Source organism: Scophthalmus maximus, chromosome 21 (assembly GCF_022379125.1).
Source record: "Scophthalmus maximus strain ysfricsl-2021 chromosome 21, ASM2237912v1, whole genome shotgun sequence".
Taxonomy (NCBI): Eukaryota; Metazoa; Chordata; class Actinopteri; order Pleuronectiformes; family Scophthalmidae; genus Scophthalmus; species Scophthalmus maximus.
Window position 1 is genome coordinate 7,403,710 of NC_061535.1, and position 21,548 is coordinate 7,425,257.

General features: G+C 43.5%; 1 protein-coding gene across 5 annotated transcripts in view; it reads left to right on the top strand.

Annotated features, from left to right (window-relative positions):
- Positions 1 to 21,307, top strand: part of LOC118291213 (cyclic nucleotide-gated cation channel beta-3-like) — a 68,892-nt gene extending 47,585 nt beyond the window's left edge. For 2 of the 5 annotated variants that reach the window (XM_047329969.1, XM_047329970.1), the window contains 17 exons: positions 7,572 to 7,636; positions 11,753 to 11,795; positions 12,801 to 12,942; positions 14,499 to 14,647; positions 14,775 to 15,298; positions 15,524 to 15,574; positions 15,668 to 15,754; positions 15,862 to 15,926; positions 16,275 to 16,397; positions 17,958 to 18,099; positions 18,410 to 18,569; positions 18,690 to 18,787; positions 18,874 to 18,957; positions 19,182 to 19,300; positions 19,388 to 19,540; positions 19,946 to 20,096; positions 20,192 to 21,307. In XM_047329969.1, coding sequence (XP_047185925.1) covers positions 7,610 to 7,636; positions 11,753 to 11,795; positions 12,801 to 12,942; positions 14,499 to 14,647; positions 14,775 to 15,298; positions 15,524 to 15,574; positions 15,668 to 15,754; positions 15,862 to 15,926; positions 16,275 to 16,397; positions 17,958 to 18,099; positions 18,410 to 18,569; positions 18,690 to 18,787; positions 18,874 to 18,957; positions 19,182 to 19,300; positions 19,388 to 19,540; positions 19,946 to 20,096; positions 20,192 to 20,209 — 2,136 coding nt within the window. In that variant the 5' untranslated portion in view covers positions 7,572 to 7,609 and the 3' untranslated portion in view covers positions 20,210 to 21,307. Of the gene's footprint in view, positions 1 to 7,571; positions 7,637 to 9,226; positions 11,296 to 11,752; positions 11,796 to 12,800; positions 12,943 to 14,498; positions 14,648 to 14,774; positions 15,299 to 15,523; positions 15,575 to 15,667; positions 15,755 to 15,861; positions 15,927 to 16,274; positions 16,398 to 17,438; positions 17,581 to 17,957; positions 18,100 to 18,409; positions 18,570 to 18,689; positions 18,788 to 18,873; positions 18,958 to 19,181; positions 19,301 to 19,387; positions 19,541 to 19,945; positions 20,097 to 20,191 lie in introns of those variants that run through there. The other 3 variants (XM_035619266.2, XM_035619265.2, XM_035619272.2) reach the window with 3 other exon arrangements.
- Positions 21,308 to 21,548: the final 241 nt, after the last annotated feature.

Here is a 21,548-nt window from a genome sequence, read left to right on the forward strand (position 1 = left end):
AGCCTAGATAACTGACATTAAACCCAGTGCTTCTTGCCTGACAGTAATCTGTGCAGGGCTTCCATGCACCTGACTCGCCCTGAAAGACTCTCTACCTCAGCTGACCCTCAGAGCAGGAACTGGAAGGAAAAGTCATTTGGCATTGTGGCTCTCCACAGGATGACTCATTCCTCCTCTGCCAGAGCCAGAGGAGAAGGGAACTTCCCTCCTTTCTTCCTTCAGCGACTCCTGTCTCTCCACTCCTCTCTCAGCGTTGGCGTTCCCACAGCATGATGGGCGCCCGTGCCATATTCGTGGCCTGCTTCTCTTTCCCTCCCGGCACAGTGTCAGACACGTTCATATTAAAAAAGAAGAGCGATGGGCATAAAATTATCTAAGAGCCGGAGGGAGAAAATGAGGGGCGGGGGTTGGGGGATGTTGTAATCTGGAGGGATATTGCATTTCCACCACTGTATGGCTGCAGGGGGGTTTTACCACTGGACGGTCCACTGTGCTACAAAGCTGCTTCAGAGCACCTGTGTCATATTAGAGAGCAACGCGCTGCCTCTCAGTGTTGTTCATTTCATCAGGCCTGCAGCACAGACTTAACACCTATCTGTTCCATCTCCCTGGCCGGCACACTGCACCTACACACATTTCCCCCTATGCATATGCTGCCGCATCCCAACCAGCTCTCTACTGCACAAAAGTCGAGCAAAGACAGCTGAGGAGATGACTCACACACTGTCTGCAAAAAGCACAATCCACTTATCGGTCTGTATAGATGTGAGCCACATTAACTGAGATGAGGTGCGATGGTTAAATCCTTTGAGTCCCACCCTGCAGAGTTCTGGCATCACTTCTTCCGGACATTTGCAGTCTCTGTAAAATATTATTAAAAAAATATAAAATATATAAAACAGAGAAGCTGGGAAGATGTACAAGTGTCATAAACAATAGTTCTGATTTAATATCATATGGGTCTTATTTTAGATTCCCCCGCTCCCTCATTTTTTGTAGTTGTGCTCATCCTTCCCTTTTGTATTAATAAGATTTTACTAACCAAGTAACCACTGAGATCTTGTTTTCAGTGTTCAGACAAAGTGACCGGGCCTAGAAAGTGAAGCCAATGGAGAAGTGCCTAAAAACCTGTATTCTCTTGAAAGGGCAACTTCAGTGGTTACGATAAGAAGTCAGTTTCTAAAGATAATTTCTTCCATACAGCACAGTGTTCATTTTGTAAATCATGGTCACATTTAGAGTAAAATAGACGATGAAGCATGGTATGCATTGCAGGCGTGGATACAGCGTTATTGACGGCTAGTACCGTCCAATGGGTGACCTGTTCATGGGTCATGTTTCGTGCTTCATCTCGGTTTTGTTTAGTGATGTCACAATGTTACTTCTACTAATGTTGCTACTTCAGTGAGTCATTATCATAACCACTCAGACAGAAACTACAGACATAATAGATGGGTAATATCTTTCTACAGATGATATATATATATATTTATTTTCCGGTGGGGACCAGGGCTCTTCACCGTATTGCGGTTACCAGGTTATGTGCTCAGCTTTTAGACCATGAGTCACTGTGTGTGTGTGTGTGTGTGTGTGTGTGTGTGTGTGTGTGTGTGTGTGTGTGTGTGTGTGTGTGTGTGTGTGTGTGTGTGTGTGTGTGTGTGTGTGTGTGTGTGTGTGTGTGTGTGTGTGTGTGTGTGTGTTTGAGATGCCTCAGAACTTGCTGTGTATTGATCACAGCTTCTACTTGAGTGGACAAACACAGACACGAAGCCAGAGGAGGCTGGCTATCACATTTCCATATCCACTCCAAAATGATGGCGCCTATTGATTGCGCTCCTCCATTCTCCATGCTGCCAATAAATCCTCTGTTGCTTCCATCTGCTGCTTTAGTTTTTCCCCTATAGCTTCTCTTCCATATGGATCCACAACGCTGCGTAAACCCACCCCATTCGCTCCGATCGGGACCACCTGCCATTACTCTCTTATAAAGATGAAATGTGTAATATTTAAAGATATAGGATCTTAGATAGTGGTGTCGGGGCAAAGAGATGGATAATGATAATGGATGGTTTTAGGAATAGCAGAGCCATTAGCTTGGGCTGGGCAAAGTCAGGAAATTAATAGCTTCAGTAATAGTGTGTGTGTGTGTGTGTGTGTGTGTGTGTGTGTGTGTGTGTGTGTGTGTGTGTGTGTGTGTGTGTGTGTGTGTGTGTGTGTGTGTGTGTGTGTGTGTGTGTGTGTGTTGCTTGTCTTCCCTTGACAGCAGTCTGTCTGGCAGCTTTCCATTTGTTGAATAGCTTTTTCTTTTTTTATTACACAGCTGACAGGTCCTCTGTCATTCAGAGTTGTGACAGTTTGCGGCAGCAGAGTGGACGACGTTACGCATCGAGCCGCTCCGCTCTCTGTCCTCGCTCTTCGTCTTTGTACAGTCGTCCCTCTGCTGAGGCAGCGATGTCAAACATTACGGGTGGTCACCTCGATCATGATGATCACGCCACTGATTTATGCATTTACTGAACCAAAATCAAAAACAAGCCATCATTTATTTAAGTGGTGCTGATGTAATTTGTCATTATTTGATGAAAAATTCATCCCAGACCAGAACCTGACGTGACAATCACCTGGAGTTTCCTTTTAAGATGATTTGGTCACGTGGGGGGGGGTCATAAAGAAACATACGTGTGAAGTGCAGACAAAGCAAGTCCTTTGCTGGAGGCTCAATCTTCTATCTGAAAACAACCATCGAGTTTGGTTTAGCTCACACATCAAGGGCTTGTGTCCCTCTGGCCGTTTCCCCTGAGCACCGGAGCTGGACACCCGTCCCATCCTGTCCCTGAAAAGAGGCATCGTCCGCTGATGTCGGAACAGGTGCTGCGTCCCGGCAGGATGGCGGGGGGGAGAGGCAATGTATGCAATTCTTGTTGTTGGCAAGCAGTCAGGCTCTCTGCGTGTGTGTGTGTGTGTGTGTGTGCGCGCGTGTGTGTACACTACTGCTGACCTTATATCACATCCAAGTGCATTGCAGTTTTTTTCCACCTACACCTGCTGCCTCACCAGATTTTCATTTTCAGAGAGGCTAAAGCATGTAAACACACACACACACACACACACACACACACACCATAAACATCTTTGAGGAGGCCTGTTGGAGAAGTCAAGCGACAAGTCTGAACCAGGTTACACCCAAACTCCACCTCTGCCTGTGTGAAACAGATTCAGCTCCCACAGACTCACTCATTTCACATCAAAACATTCATTAACAGTTAATTCAGTATTTTTTTTCTCAGCGTGTCTCAGTTGAAGCTTCTCCTCCAGGAAACCCGCTGAGCAGTCAGAAACACCGACGGTCTGAATACCAGGGGGTTTACAAGGTTGTGAAGTACACAAACTCTCTGCTCCTGTGTGTAAAGTCACACATTAAAGTTGCAGTAGGCAGCTCTGTACTTTTGACAGCCCCATGTGGCGGTGAAGTGTTGCGAGCCTCCATTAATTTAAAGGGTTCGTTATCCATGAAGGACAGATGATGTCTTCACCTGTGTTCAGCACGCGTCCAGTCTCATCGTCACATGCGTGACAAATGATACCATCATGTGTGAATGACTGATGATATGTAGTGTATTACACTTCCAGTTAACATGCTCAGATACATAGGAATTAGCAAGAGCTGAAATCTGATTTGAATTTCAGTATTGCTGTAGTACCAGGTTATCAAAATGTTGTCTCTGAAAAGACGCTCGCAACACTGCGAACTGTGAGATTTCACCTGGTGAAAGCCTTTGAACAAACACCATAGTTGACAGGGAGGGACTTGTTTATGTCCCATGTCTGTTTTGGAAGCTGTAGTTGATGGTTCCCATGGGATGACGGTCACCAACAATAAACATGCACAAGACAAACCACCATTTTGGAGAGCAACACCAGTGTTTTTGGTCTCTGTGTCCTTTTCATTTGTGCTAGTAGTGTCTGCACGCAGCCTAAGAAGTGTCATGTTTCATCGACTGAGTGGGTGAAATGTGTACCATGTATTATGCACTATAATTCATAATGTATTACCAAGATAGACATTTGTCTCATGTCAGGAAGTTTTTTATGTTTTTCAGCACACTAGCTCACGTGAGCACATTAAATATTCATTGTGTGAAAGTAGCACTGACGTGTTCGTTGTACACTTGCCCAGCTGAGGTGCACAGGCCTCATGTTGCTCGATGATGAAAACGAAACAGCATTTTATCTCTTTGAAAGCAGTGACCGGAGGCACAACATGTATCCTCACGCTGGGGTCAACAAGCCTTTGTTGTCTAACGTGGCTGCTTTATCTTTTCACATAAAAGGCTATTTACAGCACCACTCAATACCCAGTTTCATGCACACGCAGTCTCACAGGCAGTATGAGGCCGTCCTATATTCCTGACTAATAAAACACACGCGCGCGCCAACAGACCTGACCGATTACAGTTGGCATCCGTAGCCTAGATATGAAGATAGTCGGTGCTCCAGCTCTTATCCAGAGGAAGTGGAGCTGCAGCAGGGAGGCGGCCAGGGGCCAGGATGCGGCCGGGGCTCGGAGGAGGAGAGGAAAAGGGAGGATATTATCGGTGTCTCCATCTGCGGAGGGGGGCACAAGACAAAAATGAGAGGCCCACCTTTCATTAACCCTCACCTTCCTCCGCTTGTTCTCACGTGTGTTGTGTTTATGTTTATGTGGCGATATAACGCCGGCAGAGCAGGGTGTGGGAAGTTAATGTCAGTGAGACCGGTGTGAACTCTGCTCTCGGTCATAGAGACGTTTAAGATTAACCTTTACTGTGTCTACGTCCATCACGTTCTTCTCACTTGCTTTGTGGTGGGAATCGGTCTGAAGCTGCACTTTCCATTTCTGTTAGTTGTGTTTTTCTCTTTTCCTGTTTTGTGTTGGTGAGCATCTACTGTAGCTTCATTGTTCTCAGTTAAATCCAGGACTCCAAGAATCTGGGTTTTGTGCACAATATCGTCAATTTCTGCAAACGCAGCACTTGTGGGAAAACTCCTTTACACGTTTACAGAGATTGTGGAGTGAACGTTTATAGGAGAATATGGGAGGATTGGCCTGAAAGGCTCCATCAGATGGACCAAGCTCTGGCCTGGACAACACACCCTCTCTCTGCCCTTCTTTACAAGGCTGCGAGCCCCCTGTGCTGATGCAGCATCTCTCACTATACAGACAGCTCTCAATGACAATGAACTTGTCATTGTCAACTTTCCAACTTCAGTGTGAAGTCACAAATTTACATCATCGGTGGTGGTGTACACCAGAACCTGAATGGACGAGTGCAAACAGCAGCATCAGTGATGTCCACGTTGACAAACTTTACCCTCAGCATCCTCAGACAGGTTCCGTTAGTTGTCTGACGCTGCGACACTCGGATGGTGTTTCCCATACAGCGGCCATGAGAAGGAAGCAAGGTGATGATTCTGCAAAGAATGTGATGGCTAATGATATTGAAGTTGTGCAGTAGCAGTATGAGGAGGAAATGAGGGGACTTTTCAAAACCACCCACTTCATAGCAGATAACAAATTCGCTAATTTAAAAGGATGTGAGGTCAGTTTGTGTATTTTTCCAGTCATTCTGCTGTCGGAAGGAAGAAGCTGAATTAATTACAGAACTGGTTAGATGAGCCGCTCGTGACGTTTATCCGGCCACACATACATATCCGGCCTGTTGGCTCAGAATGCTGGGTCAGTGGTGTGTGGATCAGTGAAAGCCCTGAGAGATTAGAGCAGATACCTGCCTCCAACACTCTGACAAAGCCAGAGGTCTACTGAAAACTCTCTGTCACACGACGAAGGATGCACTTAATCTCTCGAAACATTGTCAAAGAAAAGATCTGGACTACTTCACAGTCCAGCCACTGGTGGAAAAGAGATTCTTCAGTTAAGTTTGGTGCTCATTTCAGCGCTTGGCCTTCACCGCGAGCACTTTGATTTTAAAAGAGCTGTTTTCTAGTACAAAAGGAGATGAAGCAGAGGACACAGACAGAAATTTCTACTGGTGTAAAATGTTGAAAGGTTTGTTGCCACAGCATGTTTGGAGGCTTTAGTCTTTCATGTGCAAGGACCTTAGCACACACGCTCTATAAATGAAATTTATCATTATTATTATTATTATTATTAGGGATGCTGTAATTTGTTGTTGATGAATATAATCAGCGCTGTCATTATTCCCTCTTCTGTTAACTCATATTTATATTGTCTGCTTCCTCTATATCCTGCAGCTGTTGGCTGCTGTAATGTCCACTCCTCCACAGTCCAGTCTAATTCAGGGAGTGTTGACCCAGGAACTAATATATTTCAGCAATAGTTGACTTTTGTCAGGATGGAAGTGTAATGATGAGAAGACCCGTAGCTTAACGCCGGCTGAGGTCCTGGTCATGTAAGATCTGATTACTGCCAGAGGGTGTGTTAGGAAGAAAAAAAACACAGTAAGGGAGAAGCTGGGTTGTTAACATTCATGAGAAATCATCATGGTGTCAAAGTCAGAGCCCAGTTATCACCTGTCACACTGGCCAAAAAAACAATAATGCAGACACACCCCAATATGTATGTTTGTGTGTGTGTGTGTGTGTGTGTGTGTGTACAGCCACTATAGACATTTAGCATAATATAGCAGAGAGGTGGTCGGTGGAGGCATATCCCCACTCTGCAGCCACCTGTCCCTCCCGCCCTCAGTGTTCGGTGGACGGCCCAGAGCACCTGAGCTGCTGGACCCTCCCTCCCAGCCCGCAGCCCCACTGTGGTGACTGTGAACTTTAATGGGCCGCCTAAATCACCGACCTGTCACTTTGTGCCTTCATTCAGATTAATGTGCACACCAATGGTCCAGGCATTAAGCCCCACAGGGCCTCTCAATGACACACCTCAGTGCTCTGTGGCTCAGCGCTCATGCACTCAAAATATAAACGCACACACACACACACACACACACACACACATTCCCACGAGGACGAGCCAATAAAGCAGCGCGCTGCAACCTTAGGAAGAAATGCAATGGAAAGAGTGAAACAATGGGAATCAAATGTATCCCGTCTGTGGACTCCTCCAATAATAACACAACTCCTAACCTCATCTCACCCTCAGCAGCATAAACACATCACAACATGTAGGACATCTTATCTTGATTCATAACGTCAGTTTCCATCCAACATTCCAATAGTTTTAAGTGAATTAGTGACATTAGACAATATTTTGATAAATAAGTGGCTGCTGTCCAGAACTCCAAACAAAGAGATGCTCATGATGATTATTTGTTGTACAGTACAAACATTATCTCACATTTTAAACATGGATTTTTAGGAAGCATTTGCTCAAATGTGTCTCCTCTGTTTAGTCTGAACAATTGAATGAAAAATATATACTGTTGACTTCCACGGTATCAACAGTCACAGTCACTGTCCAAACACATCTCTCACAAAAGAATCAGATGAGGCGATGAATTAGTGGCTCTTTTTATTTTCTTGGGACAACTTCTACAGTGACACCAGATGTTGTCGTGTCCAGAATTCTCATAATTCACTCTGGTTTTTTGTTTTCCTAGAACTCGGAGTGATTCTCAGCAGCACCTGGACAAGTCAAATGAAAATGGTTTCATCATCTGTTGGGGTAGATATGAAAGTATATTCTGCCCCCATTTGGTAGGAGACGGAAATGCAAGGCTCATCATTCAGTGCCGCGACCTCATATAGCACCACTCTGCCGTTTGTCACTTCTCAAATAGTATTCAATATGAATAATAACATTTTTGTTTTCGGTGATCAAACACTTTGAGCAGAGGCAGATTCAGAGATTGCTCCATTATCTTGTACCATCTTTCCAAGACAACATATAACACAGGCTGTGCACTGGCAACAATTGTTTTGTTTATTTCTTATTAAAAAGGAACAATATACATGAATCAGTGTTCAAATAATTGTGATTGTCCCAGAGTTAGCCAAAAATGTAGTTAGTTTTATTGAGGCATGAATAACCAATTAAAATAATCAAATGTAAAACAGGACTACATTGTGATGAAAGCCCACACAACTCATTTATACAGGTATTTATGAGTATAGTCATATTAAATGTGGATACAAACAGCATTGGTATTGACATTGTTGGTTTTCAGTAAGCAATTTCTTAAAGTTAAATGAAAAACTGTTGGGACTAACACTGATTTCTATTGATGTGATGCTCTGAAGGAAAACACAAGACATGGCTAAATTCATTCTACCTGTGATTGTTCAATTACCTCCATAGTTCCGTTCTGGTTAATTTGACGTAGATGAAGCGAGACGGAGGAGAAGGAGCTTAATTGATTTCCCAACTAGGCAGATCGTACGTTTTAAGAAGATGGCACTGATGAAAACTGAATGGCTTCTTGTTTGAAGTTTGAGGCGGTTGTTTGTACAGTGAGTCCAGTGATTAAAGGCTGTAGACTGTGTATTAGATAAACTCATTAGAAATATGGTGATGTGGGAAAGAACTACTGAGTGGTTATCTTTTTGCGTGGGTATGACTCTAAATGTTTGTATTCTGCGACAATTCACACATACCATGTACAAACATTTTTGATGCAATTAGTTTCAACAGTATTGTTTAAGCCAGCATGTGACCCCCCGCATCTGTTGGCTCGTTTGTGACCTCTTCTGGAGTTTTACCATGAACAAGAATAATTGTCATCAGCATACGATGTCACATTGTCCAATAGGCTAATCATTCATGTATATTCTGAACAGGACTGGGCCCAGTGCAGAGCCCTGTGGGACACCCAGTGGATAGACATAAGGGGATAGAGCTATAATCGTCGATTCTGACTAGATCGAAGTGGATTGAGAGGTTGGTAAAATTGAAAGCTTCTGTGGAAGATCTCAATTTGAGTCGTTTATGCTGTAACAACTTATGTACATTTGTTAAGTCACAACCCAGTTCATCCTTCAGATAAACCACAGCTTAATGATTCAGTCAGCTACAGTAAATGCCCCCTCTCTGTAAATGTTTCTGCACCGTCTCCCTGTACAGCCAGTTTTACTTAGACTTGTTTATTTTCAGTAGAAGTAGATGTGGGCAAAAGACTCAAATACTTGAAAAACACTAAGGATAAGTGCTCTTTTTAAGGGACAAGAAATCGTCCTTCAAAAAGCCTTTATTCTTACAACAAATCACTGCCATTTCTGTCCTCTTCGCTGAAGAGACTCCTCACACAAAGTACCAGAGCAGTGCTTGATTTTTATGGCATTGTTAAAGGGGTAATCATAGTGCCATTTGCCACCGTGATCACTGTGAATTGACCTCTCTTTGTCAGACCTTGTTATAATTTCCAGACCCCTGGTTGAGAGCAGCTCTGTATTGCACCAATTAGAGCGGTGAGTCATATGTCACTGGCCACTGGAGAATTCAGTCTCTTCCACTTTGAGCTATAAATTTATCTCTCGCTGTTCCACCATCAAGGTCTATTGTCACTGTGCTGGTGACTGACGTGTGGAAGTCATCTGTATCCTCTGTAGGGTTTTTGTAATTGCAGTCATCCACCACATTTGAATTTGTGTAATTACATACTTTGCATGACTAGTGTACAATCTCAGAATGCCTCACTGAAACTTCTACAACCAAAACTGGAGGGATTTCTGCACATTTCCACAGGTGTTCACAGTAAGTAAACAACAAAAAGACCAATGTTTTCCTCCGTTGAGCTCTTTCACAGTATAGTCAAGGGCTAGGCCCGACTCCCAAGGCTGAATTAGATTAATGAAAGCGGTGCAGAGTATCTAATGACCATCTCCCTGCTTCACTGGATGCTGGAAAGATGGAGAGGCATGCAAAAGTGCATCAGGCCTCGTTGGTTCCTCCTCTGCTCCCCCTCCTTTCTCCCCCGCCCCAAACAAGTAAATGATCCTTGAGAGCGCTCTGAGATACATTACATTAGGCTGAGTCAAGCCCTGTCTGCATCACTACGGCATTTCGCTGGTTCGGTACTCAGTTTTACAAGAGGAATGGAGCAGTGGAGTATGGGCTGAGGGGAGCGGCGATAGTGGTGCAATTAGATTCTTAATGACAAGGGAGTCAAGCGAGTATCTCGCTGAGAGAAGAGATAAACGGGAAAAAAAGGAAAATATGCAAAGATAATGGAAATTAGACGATTTATGGCCAAATGGCCAAACTTACCGTTTCTCCTAACTCGCATCATGTTGATTATGAAATCCACATACTGTGAATCACTGCTCAACTATCCAGCACAGTGCCAATATTTACTGAAAGACTTCTAGCAAGGCCAGATAAAAACTTCTGATTTTGATTTAGCTAGAATGTGGAGTTCTATAGAAAGTGACAACCAGTGGAGTCATTCGAGAGAATACAGGTTTCAGGCACTTCTGTAATGGCTTCACTTTCCAGAGTCTATGTCCATTTTTATTTACAGTTTATGACTTGCACCAAAATAAAGAAATAAATAATGATAATAATAGAAAAAAAAAATTAGAATTATAAAATGTCCACTTTTTTACTCCAATCTACCTCTAATCTAAACCTCCAGTCTTTTTTAATTAAGGCTGTGCTACTCACACACACACACACACACACACACACTCCATAAACAGAGATAATGTCTGTCACTCTGCAAACCCTTGCATTAGTTTTAATGAAGAGGCGATCATAATGTCCACTTAAAGTCACAGATATTGTTTTGTCAGTATAACCAGAGCAGTAAAAATGTCATGTGCATGGATGAATTTCTTTTCTTGCAGCCAACCAAAGCCTGTGGTGTATGTATGTAATGCAGTACATTCAGCGAGATGCCGAGCGTAGCCTGTATGTGCTCGTCACACAGGCACAGGTGGTGCTCCAGTGCTCCAGCTCTGCGTTAGTGGTCACCCATAAGCCTAATAGGATCCCTCATGAGATGGTGTGCTTAGATGTCACTGTTGATGGTCGGGGCTTTTCTGCGTGCAAGCGTATTAGTGGTGCTAAAAGCAGTAATACCATCAGGACCAGCGTGGTTATGAGGGCGTGTCGCTTTAAAAGAGGGGGAGAAGAAAAGAAGAGGAGGCCAAGGGGCAGAGAGGGAGGGTTTAGCCCGGAGGAGGGGATCTTGTTAGTCCAGAGGAATCAGTGCAGTTACCCTCATACAGGTAGCCACTTGCAGAGAGTACAGCAGATGCACCTTTTGGTCTCGAGACATGTTCAGTAAGTTCAAGGGCCTCCTCAGTGGTCCGCAGGTGCCAGCGGCTCCTGGGACCACCAGAGTGGCCCCCGACCCAGCTCCAGCTCCAGCTCCAGCTCCAGCGAATGTAAGACCTGTTTGAAAGTAGAGAAATATGTGTTTCATATTTAAATTCTGGGGCGTCTTTTATTTTCATTCATCCATACTGTCTTGATAACTATTGTACTCTGTGTATCAGCCTTCATCCTACTGGTAACTTTGTTTCAGAAAAACAGCAGCAGCAGAAGTGAAAGGCTGAAATCGCAGCTGTTCAAAATCTTATCCCATAAACTATAAGCAGGTTTTGTTACATTTGTTTCTCCCGAGATCACAGCTGCAGTGTTATCACTCTCCAACCTAACAGGCTTAGATTTATTTCATCTCAGACCTGGCTCGTTTTAAAGTGTCCATCAGCGTAGTGGGGAATTTCTCAAATACTAAATTCACTAAAAGCTTCTGTAAATTAAATTGTGTCTCTAATGACGGTGGTTTGAGTAATGAAGTCGAACATGTGAACTTGTGGGAAATGTTGATTTGTCTTGTAGGAGGAGAAGGCAGCCGATAAGGGGGATGAGGCCAAACCGCAGGGTAAGTCATCATTCATTTGAGAGGCTGAAATTACAATTACTGTTTGTCCCTTTTTGTTTAGCTTTGTGTCAGATGGGCTCTCTCAGACTTCCTGTCCTCTGCTTCCATTAGGCAGAATTATTGCTCAAGAAGTCACAGATATTGACTGATTAATTGATTAACATGAATATAGATCTATTGCTCTACAGTATACGATTAATTGGATTTCAGAGACTTGTAGAGTGTGTTGCTCTCAGTTTAGTCACCTGTCCTGTAGCAAGTCAAGCACAAGTGGGTCATCCAGGACAGCAGATTAAACTCTTACTTGGTTCTCTCATGTACATTTTTTATGTTGTTTGTTGTTGTTAAGTTGTGGTTTTGTTTCATTCATAGATACTCCTTTTTAAGCTGCTATCATGGCCAGGACTCATTTGCAAAAAGAGATTTTTAATTTCAATGGGATTATTCCTGAAAAAATAAAGGTTAAATAGAAATAAAAACTGAACTCAAACTACACTCCGACTGTAGCACATGCAATGACACGATAAACACATCTGGCTTCGTTGACATCACTTTGTATCTGACTCCTCTACAGTATGTACTCAGTTGTGTGTTTAACCAGCACAGCGCTGATGCAACAAGAGAATAATTTAAACAAATACTAAAGAGCTCTTTCTTCAAATTAGGTTTTGACCATCTGCGCATTAAATTTAAAACTAGATTTAATACTAGATTTAATAGAGATGTTATAAAACCAAGTCAGCTAGTGTATAGATTCATTTATTAGGCCGTTTGTTTTTCATTCACCTTTAAACTGCCAGACACATCATTTACCTCATTACAAATAACATTAAAGGCTTTAAAAAACAATTTTTTTGGAGTTGAAAACCTGGCGGATGCGGCAGCACCATTTTTACACATTTCTGTCTTCAGATGTTTCACCTGAGAAGAGAATGAAATGCACTTGGGGAAAAAACTCAAGTCTAGAAGAGATAAAATATGAGTGTGATTGTTCCTCTTTCTCAGAATCAGCTCCAGCCCCGGGCCCTGCTCCCGCACCATCCCCGGCCCCGGACCCGGCCCCGGACCCGGTTCCAGCCACAGCTCCGGCATCAGCCCCAGTCCCGGGCCCTACTCCTGCTCCAGCTGACCAAGCTGGACCTGAGGGGTAAGTCATCTGTAGACTCTGAGGTTTCCAGTTGTTTTAGCAACACAATTTCATCAACATACAAGTGTTTTTCTACCCGTGTCGCTGGGTGGATGCATACAGTAAGATCCATGAGGCAAGAGTAAATTAAATTAAACAGAGCAGATAAAGAGTGTTATCACCTCGAGCACCTGCCCAGCCTCCAGATTGCACTTAAAAAAAAACAGTCCTTGACCAACACTGACAGTATCAAAAGTATCAGATTAATCACCCAATCAGATTCCCTGGCATGATGACAGAGAGAGACAGAAACCCTCAAAGATGACCCAGCATGGAACTTTATCCCCTGTTGCTACATTGATGTTAACAGAGGGATGGCTTGAAAGTGGATTAAAAGCTTTTCAGCTTTTTGGTTTAAAGAAGCTCACCAGGGCTACCGCTGCTCCAACAATAGGAACCACCAGGGGTGACTAAAGATTCGACCCTCGCAGTTGTCAACACACGTTACTTTTCTCAATGAGCACACGTGTTGTAAATGTTTCATCAGTGGGTGAATAAGGAGAGAGGTGCAAGCGCGGAGCTCTGCAGTTACAGATGTCAGCTAGAGTGAAGTGTGTGTGGAATAAATAGCATGAGCGCGTCAGGAGTGCAAAGGTGACGTGCCGAACTCTGCCTGGCGTGAGCTCATTATGGGCAATGATGTCGGTTAGCTCAGATGAACACAATGCCTTGTTTGATGACAACGTGTCATTTTACCTGCAGCAATCCGCGCCAATGACACAAGATGTAATTTGTTTGCACATTTTCAAAACTGTCCAAATGCTTGTTTTGACATCTAAGAAACTAATCTGCGAGATCTGTGTGGTGAGGGATTTGAAAACGGTGGCTTTGAAAAACATCACTGATGGACTTGCAAATCAAATTGGAACAGACTGAACATTCAGTTACTGATGTCTGAACCTCTGAAGTTTGCCATGATTTGAAATATACGTTCAATCTATATTTTTTTGGCGGAAAGAAATGTGGAAAAAAAATAACATTCTTAGCACTGGGTTCCATATCAGCATAGTTCACCCATAAATTAAACATGTAAAGACCATATCCCACGCTCTGTTTGGAAAAAGGGAAGTGATGTCACTTTTTTCGTTGTGTCTTCCTGTTTCACTTTTAACTAGAATAAGCTAATTTTAATTGATTTAAGTGCTGAACTCAACCCTGTGAAAGGGATTTGCTCTGATGCAAACAAGCCTCCTGGCTCCTCCTGTCAGCAGGATGCATTACTGAAACTTGTCCACTAGGAGGCGACAAATAAACACAGATGCTCGTTTCATCTGTCTGAGTGTGTACATCAGCTGAGCCTTTCCACTGGAAATAATGAGCTGAAACTGCAAAGTTTGTGGGTTCAGCACTCAATTAAACATATGAAATATTGGCTGTAGCCAAAGAGGTACCAATAGGTATTCTTTGGCACAACTGGTTACTACTATTACATTGGAAAATGTAATAATTTAACTGTAAAAGTGATTCAGCACATGAAAAAAACCACTGATGTTTGTGATGTTTGGTATTTTCCTCAGAGAGGAGGCGCCCCCACCCATCGTCATCAACAAGTACTCAGACGAGCAGCTCAGAGCCATCATCAAACAGATGAGAGAGAGACAGGAGCTGTACAAGGAGAAAGTGGTGGATCAGTACGCCTCTTCCCCCGAGATCAGCCCTCCTGTCAGTGAGTACAAACACGGTGCTACTCGTCTGGGCGATGGCCAGGTAGAGCTTCGCTTTCAGCACTAATAAATAAATCATGTGTGCCGCTTGAGCTTGAACATGTCGGCGCCTCGATTCTGTCCTTCCAGCACCTCTGCTACGCAAAGACGACTACGCCAAAGTCATAGAGGAGAGGAAGAGGCAAGCGGAGGAGGATCGGATAAAGAAGGAGGAGGCTGACAAGAAGAAGAAAGAGGAGCAGGAGAAGAAAAAGAAGGAGGCCGAGCAGAAGAAGAAGGAGGAGGAGGAGAAGAAGAAAGCAGAGGGCATTGATGAGAAAAAGGAGCAGGTTGACATGAAGACCAAGTTCATTCAAACGGCCTGGCTCACCGTGGACACTGTGCTGGAGCCGTTTGAGCAGCAGCTGGATTTTGTGCTAGGGAACACCATCGACCCTTTCACCGACCGCCGCTACGTCGCCTGGCTGAGCGTGGTGACGCTGGCCTTCAACTACAACACCTGGTTCATCACGGCGCGCCTGTGCTTCCCGTACCACACCGAGAGCGCCATCCCTTTCTGGTTCGTGATGGACCTGCTGGCCGACCTCATCTACCTCGCCGACTCCGTCGTCTTCCAGTCCCGCAAACAGTTCGTCAAAGCAGGAGACATCATAGTAAGTCTGATATAGTCCTGAGTAGTGGCGATCACTGAGAACGACCTGGACAGGATGATGTCGTTTGGTAATATAGAACGCAACATGCTACATTTAGGTTCGGGGCAATAGATTTATTTAAAGGCATCTGGGATCTGCGTTCTTAATTTTCACGATGACTTTTGTTTTTGATCATTTGCCTGATGAAGACCAGTTGGCATCTAAACGTACTCTTGCTCCTTTCAGAAAGACAGACAGATGACGAAGAAGAACTACAGGGATTGCGAGAGATTCAAGGTGTTGTCGCTTAAAGTCTTTAGCTGTTTGATTCTTTTGGTCTCGAGCGCAAACTAATGCCAGTGACCTGGTCCTGTCTCTCAACATCCACAGATTGACATGCTGTGTCTCATACCTTTTGACTTGCTGTACTTCCAGTTTGGATTCAAATCCATTTTCAGAGCCAATCGTCTGCTGAAGGTGAATTTACTCATGTGTTTACATTGTGTTTTTTATCAGTCACTCAAAACATCCTGACAGCACTTTGTTTCCTTCCTGTCGTTTACTTTCTCCTTATTCTTGTGAAGGCTGATACATTTTTTGAGTTCAGCGATCGTCTGGAGAGCATCATGGCCAAGGCGTACATCTGGAGGTATGTCACAATGAAAGGAATTCAGCGGCTATGATTTAACGCCTTTTTCGTTGTTAATGTACACACTTCACGCAGTCAGTGGTTTATAAAGGGATGGAGGAGGGATTGCTGAGAAATCCTGTCCTGAGAAATCATGACTCTTTGTGTTGCTGTTGAATCATATTCATTTTTTATTGTTGTGTTTCTTGTGTTTTGAGGCTTTTATTTCAGTGGTTCCATCAGTTCCACGCGCACAGTTATGCCGTGATTGCACTAAAGCAGCAATAGTAAAAAACTCCCTGTAGCGAGCCTCTGAAGTTGATGGACACAGAGCTGAGTGACACAGTGACGTCTTCTCTCCTCTGTCAGAGTGATTCGCACCATCGGTTATCTCCTCTTCATGCTCCACCTCAACGCCTGCTTCTACTACGTGGCCTCAGAGTACCAGGGCATCGGCAAAACTAAATGGGTCTACTCTGGCCTCGGCAGCGCGTGAGTACAGTGTTTCTGTGTTCCTGCTTTGTCTTTCCTGCACACTGCACACACACTGCAAAATGACCTATTGCAAAGTCCCATTAAAGTTTAAAAAGTCTATACACACTAGCGTATTACGCACTAAGGTCACAATTAGTGAATTAAATAATTGGTGTTAGGTGGATTAAGATGACGAGGAGTTTAAGTAATGTACCTTCATCGAGTAAATTGTCGAGATTTCCCAGAAGATTAAGCTTCTATTTCTGGATCTTGCAGGTCAATTAATCCAGAGTCAGTGATATTACTGAAAAAGAAACATGTCCACTGATTATCTGAGGTGTTGGTGGACAAAGAGTGTGATCAGAGCAGAGGAGGACCTTCTCACCCAGCTCGCTATGTCATCAGTTATTTGTTAATAACTAATTCATCACATACAAGCTTTAAAAAAGTATGGGTTTTTTTTACAGAAAATACATTTTTACCAAATGTAAAAGCAAAGTATTAACTTTTACATTTGGTAATGTTGGTATTTTTTATGATTATCATGAAGCCATAATGTTGCATGTGAGCTCAGGTTGGTTTGGATGCGTCTGTGTTTCTTTCACAGAACTGAAACCTGGTCTGCAGCTCTCAGCTGTAATGTTTTATTGGCAAAGATCAGTTCTTCTCCTTTTCATCGTTTAAAAAAAAAACTCAACATGATACGTCTTGAGCATTTTATCACAAAAATGAGGAGAAAAACATTAAAAGAGTTTCACATGCTGTGTTGTTATGTTTAAATGCAATAGAAAAGTGTATCAATCATTCCAGAAAAGGATTTATCCAAATCCAAATGATTTAAACAGATATTTGTGTCGTTTTCAGACACACTGTGCCCCAGAGAAAGGGACATACTGTCAACACAACCTAGGATAACTGAGCTTTTGAAAGAGTCACTACGGTGTCAGTTGCACTGTAACTGAGTTTTTAGTTCCAGTTTATGAAAAACCTCCATCCCTGAGAAAACCAGGGTGAATGACACATTTGACATTGTGTGTTCCGTCTTTGCTGCTGCCGCAGTTACCTCAGCTGCTTCTTCTATGCGGAGAAGTCCCTGCTGATGATCGCTGAGCTGCCATTTCCAGACACCATGTTCGGACAGATCTTTCAGATGACTAACTACCTTTTTGGGGCATTCTTTATGTCCATCATACTTGTCCAGGTAGTTTCTTTGTAATGTTTTTTTAAATGATTATTTGCTCAACGTGTGGCACAATATAACACTTTTCCTTTTTCTTTTCCTGATTTTTCTTTTTATCTAATTTTCGAAACTTAATCAACTGTTGCGTATGTGATGGTTTCATGAACATGTGACAGCAAAGACATCCAAGGGAATAAACTTGAAAAATTTGGGAAATAATAATTCCAAATTTGACCCTGCACTCCCTCTGAAACTTGCGCACACACACACAAACACACACACACACACACACACACACTCTCTCTCTCTCTCTCTCTCTCTCTCTCATTTCTTCGTCAGGCCAGTTACACTGAGCACAGTTTGTGACGGCCCCCTCTAACGCCCCACCCTCTCCACAGGTACCTGCGTTGTTACTACTACGCTGTCCGCAGTCTGATCAACATCGGGGGTCTTAACGAACCCCACACCGTCTTTGAGATTACCTTTCAGATGACAAACTTTTTCACGGGCGTCTTTGTGTTCTCCAGTCTGATCGGACAGGTAACATAGAGACACGTCGTGCCCGTAGCGTGAGTCACAGCGTCTCAGTTTCGTCTGGGATCCTGGTAGAAACTAGCATCATCTGCTCGTCCACTTGTCTCATTAATATGGTGATGTCGTGATAGTTGAAGGAAACCTGTGGTGTTAGAAGTGTTGACATTGATCCGCCATGACGAGGCAACAACATAGTCTGTTGTTGCCTCGTCACCGGTTCCCCGAGGGGTCTTGACTGTCCAAATGTAGAGTTAATTATTCTCTGACAGGAGCAGTCATCCCGTTTAACAGAGGTCTTCCTCCGTTCTCACCTCAGATGAGAGATGTCATCGGCGCAGCCACAGCAGGACAGACGTACTTCCGAGCCTCCATGGACAACAGCGTGGCCTACATGGTGGCCAACCGCATCCCCTCCCTGTGTCAGAATAGAGTCCGCACCTGGTACACGTACACCTGGGATGCTCAGGGAATGCTGGGTCAGTAGACACTGGATTGAGTTTAGCTCAGTGTGAGTCACAAAGGCTAAAATGACGAGCGTCAGTCCTTTATATTTGGCCACAGAGTGAGCTCTCTCCGTTTCATCTCAACGCTTTCAGATGAGTCGGAGCTGCTGGACAAGATGCCTCTGGTGATGAAAACCGCCATCGCAGTGGACATCAACCTGGCGACCTTTCAGAAGATTGATCTTTTTAAGGTGCGGGCACATGACAAGACGCCACACACAGTGAAACAGGCAGACTGCAGGCGACGTCAGGGGAGTGTCTGTGTTCTTCTCCTCAGGGCTGTGACCAGCAGATGCTGGTGGACATGTTGCTGAGGCTCAAGTCGATCATCTATCTGCCCGGAGACTTTGTCGTGAAGAAAGTGAGTGTGACCGAAGACGCGGACTGATACCCGACCTTGTTGTGTGTCAAATGTCTGAGACGAGACCGCTGAGGAGAGCAGAGACCGACCAGTCAGTTTAACTTGAGATCATCCCGGATTTCAAATCTGCAGCGTGAATATTGTCATCAGCTCGATGAACTGACACCACCCTTCCCGTCAGCACTGTACGTGCTCTGTGTTAACATCCTCTTCCGCCTGTGCAGGGCGACATCGGTAAAGAGATGTACATCATCAAAGGTGGCGCGGTGCAGGTGGTGGGAGGACCCGACAACAGCATTGTGTTCGTCACCCTGAAGGCCGGATGTGTGTTCGGGGAAATCAGGTCAGATGAGCTTCGCGCTTTTTAACAGCAGACATGTTTAATGTGATGCTTCTAATTATGAAATTCTATCTTTTGTCTTTCTTTCAGCCTGTTGCAGTCTTCCAAAGATGGAGGAAACAGGCGCACAGCCAACGTCAAAGCCTACGGCTTCGCCAACCTTTTCGTCCTGGAGAAGAAGGACCTGTTCGACATCCTCGTCCACTACCCCGAGTCTCAGAAGGTGCTGGCCAGGAAGGGAAGGTGAGTCGGTCTTTGTCATCGGTTATTATGGTTATCTTTAATAGTAAATAAGCTTTTTTGTCGTAGTTGATTTTTGATAGTTATGAAATGAAGACACAAGATAAAATTCTTACTTCACAATAACAAAAATAAAAAATATATATAGGTATTATATTACCTATTTTCATATAATGCACATAAGCCATATGTGACTTTAGTGTTTGCAAAAGGCAACTTTTATGAAACAAACTCAGATTTGCTGGCCATTTTCTTTCAGGTAGAAGTTTACCCTTTGCTCCGCAATCACAGGAAAAATATTTGGCCATGATTTGATAGTCGATTAATTAGCGATAAATTGATTTACTAATCTTTTCCATTTCCACACAATGCTTTTGTGTGTGTGTGTGTGTGTGTGTGTGTGTGTAGGAAGCTAATGAAGGCTAAAGGTCCAGCAGCAGCGAAGGCGGAGGAGGACAAGAAGAAAGGACTGGCTCTGTTCGGACCCAAACCAGCGACACCCAAACTGCTGCGCGCTTTCGGAGGAAACCTCAACAAGAAGCTCATCGAGAGGATGAAGGTAACTGCACGTCAGTTATCTGTCACATCAAAGTATCTGCATGTAACTTACCACGTGATTTATCTCGGTTTGGTTTTGTTTTCTTTGTGTTTCAGGCTTCTGGTGGCCAGTGAACACACACACACACACACACACACACACACACTGATTTTGTTTTCTTATTAACTCTTTTTTGAGAGTGAATGTACAGATTTATTGTCAATATCTAACCACTCTTTTGTACTGAGTGTTGTGTTTTCTGTCGCAGCATAGTGTTTAAGACAAATGTTCCTGTCACCCCCAGGGTTTTTGTAAATCCTTTTCAACTTGTTTGGAGCTACATGAGCAGGGTTGACCATTTCAGGATAGTCTGACAAATTATTACGATGCAAATGCCCATAGGAATTTTACGCCTTAGGGCCACATTGGAGAAAAAGGAGAATAATTCTGTGAATTGGAGAATAAATTCGTAATATTACCAGAATAAAATTGAGAGTCATAATATAACAAGAATGAATTCCTAATGTATTGAGCAGAACAATAAAGTCGTAATTCAATGAGAAAAATAGGTCAATGTATGATATTTAGAGAAAAAGAAAAAAAATACCAGCCATTTCCTCCTCATCTTCAAGTCTGTGGTTCTAATGACCTAATGACTTATAATAATGTGGTGCAGATGTGCCAAAAGATTCAGTATTTAGCTATCTGTGAAACCTCTCCTAAACTTTAACTGAACAAGATGCTCCACATTCCTCCTTGTAACCACGGCGTCAGGCCCATCTTCTCATATTCCCCCTCTAAAATGACATGTAGCCTAAAATTGTGTTTGATTCTTGCAATATTACCTTTTTTCTAGTAATAGTAGGATTTTTCGCCCCCCTTTAAGTGGCCCAAATACCCCGTCTTGTAATTTAAACTCTGCTTCATCAAACAGATTTTAATCAACACCAAAGTAGATTTGAACACATATTTTGAATCAGTCATGATGATGTGCAGTTTGAATCCAGAGCCTGCTGCCCCCTAGTGGATTCTGCTGCTTATATATTGTATGAATATATTGTCCTTTTTTTTGCTCGTCTGCTTTTATTGGCTTTATATTCACAGTAGTTATAAAAAAATTAGTAGAAGCGACCCATCATTCTAAAAACTGACGTGATTGTTCTCAAATAATTTGACCATTTGTCAGTCTGCTTAAATAAATGACTCCCTGACTTCAGATGGGTTTACTCCAAGATTGATTTCTCCCTTGTTGCTTGTAGTGATTTATGTGTGTCTGTACCAGTCAGACAGACAGACAGACAGACAGACAGTCAGACAGAGAGACAGACAGACGGAGAGAGAGACAGACAGACAGACAGACAGACAGACAGACAGACAGACAGAGAGACAGACAGACAGACGGAGAGAGAGAGAGACAGACAGACAGACAGACAGACAGACAGATGGACAGACGGAGAGAGAGACAGACAGAGA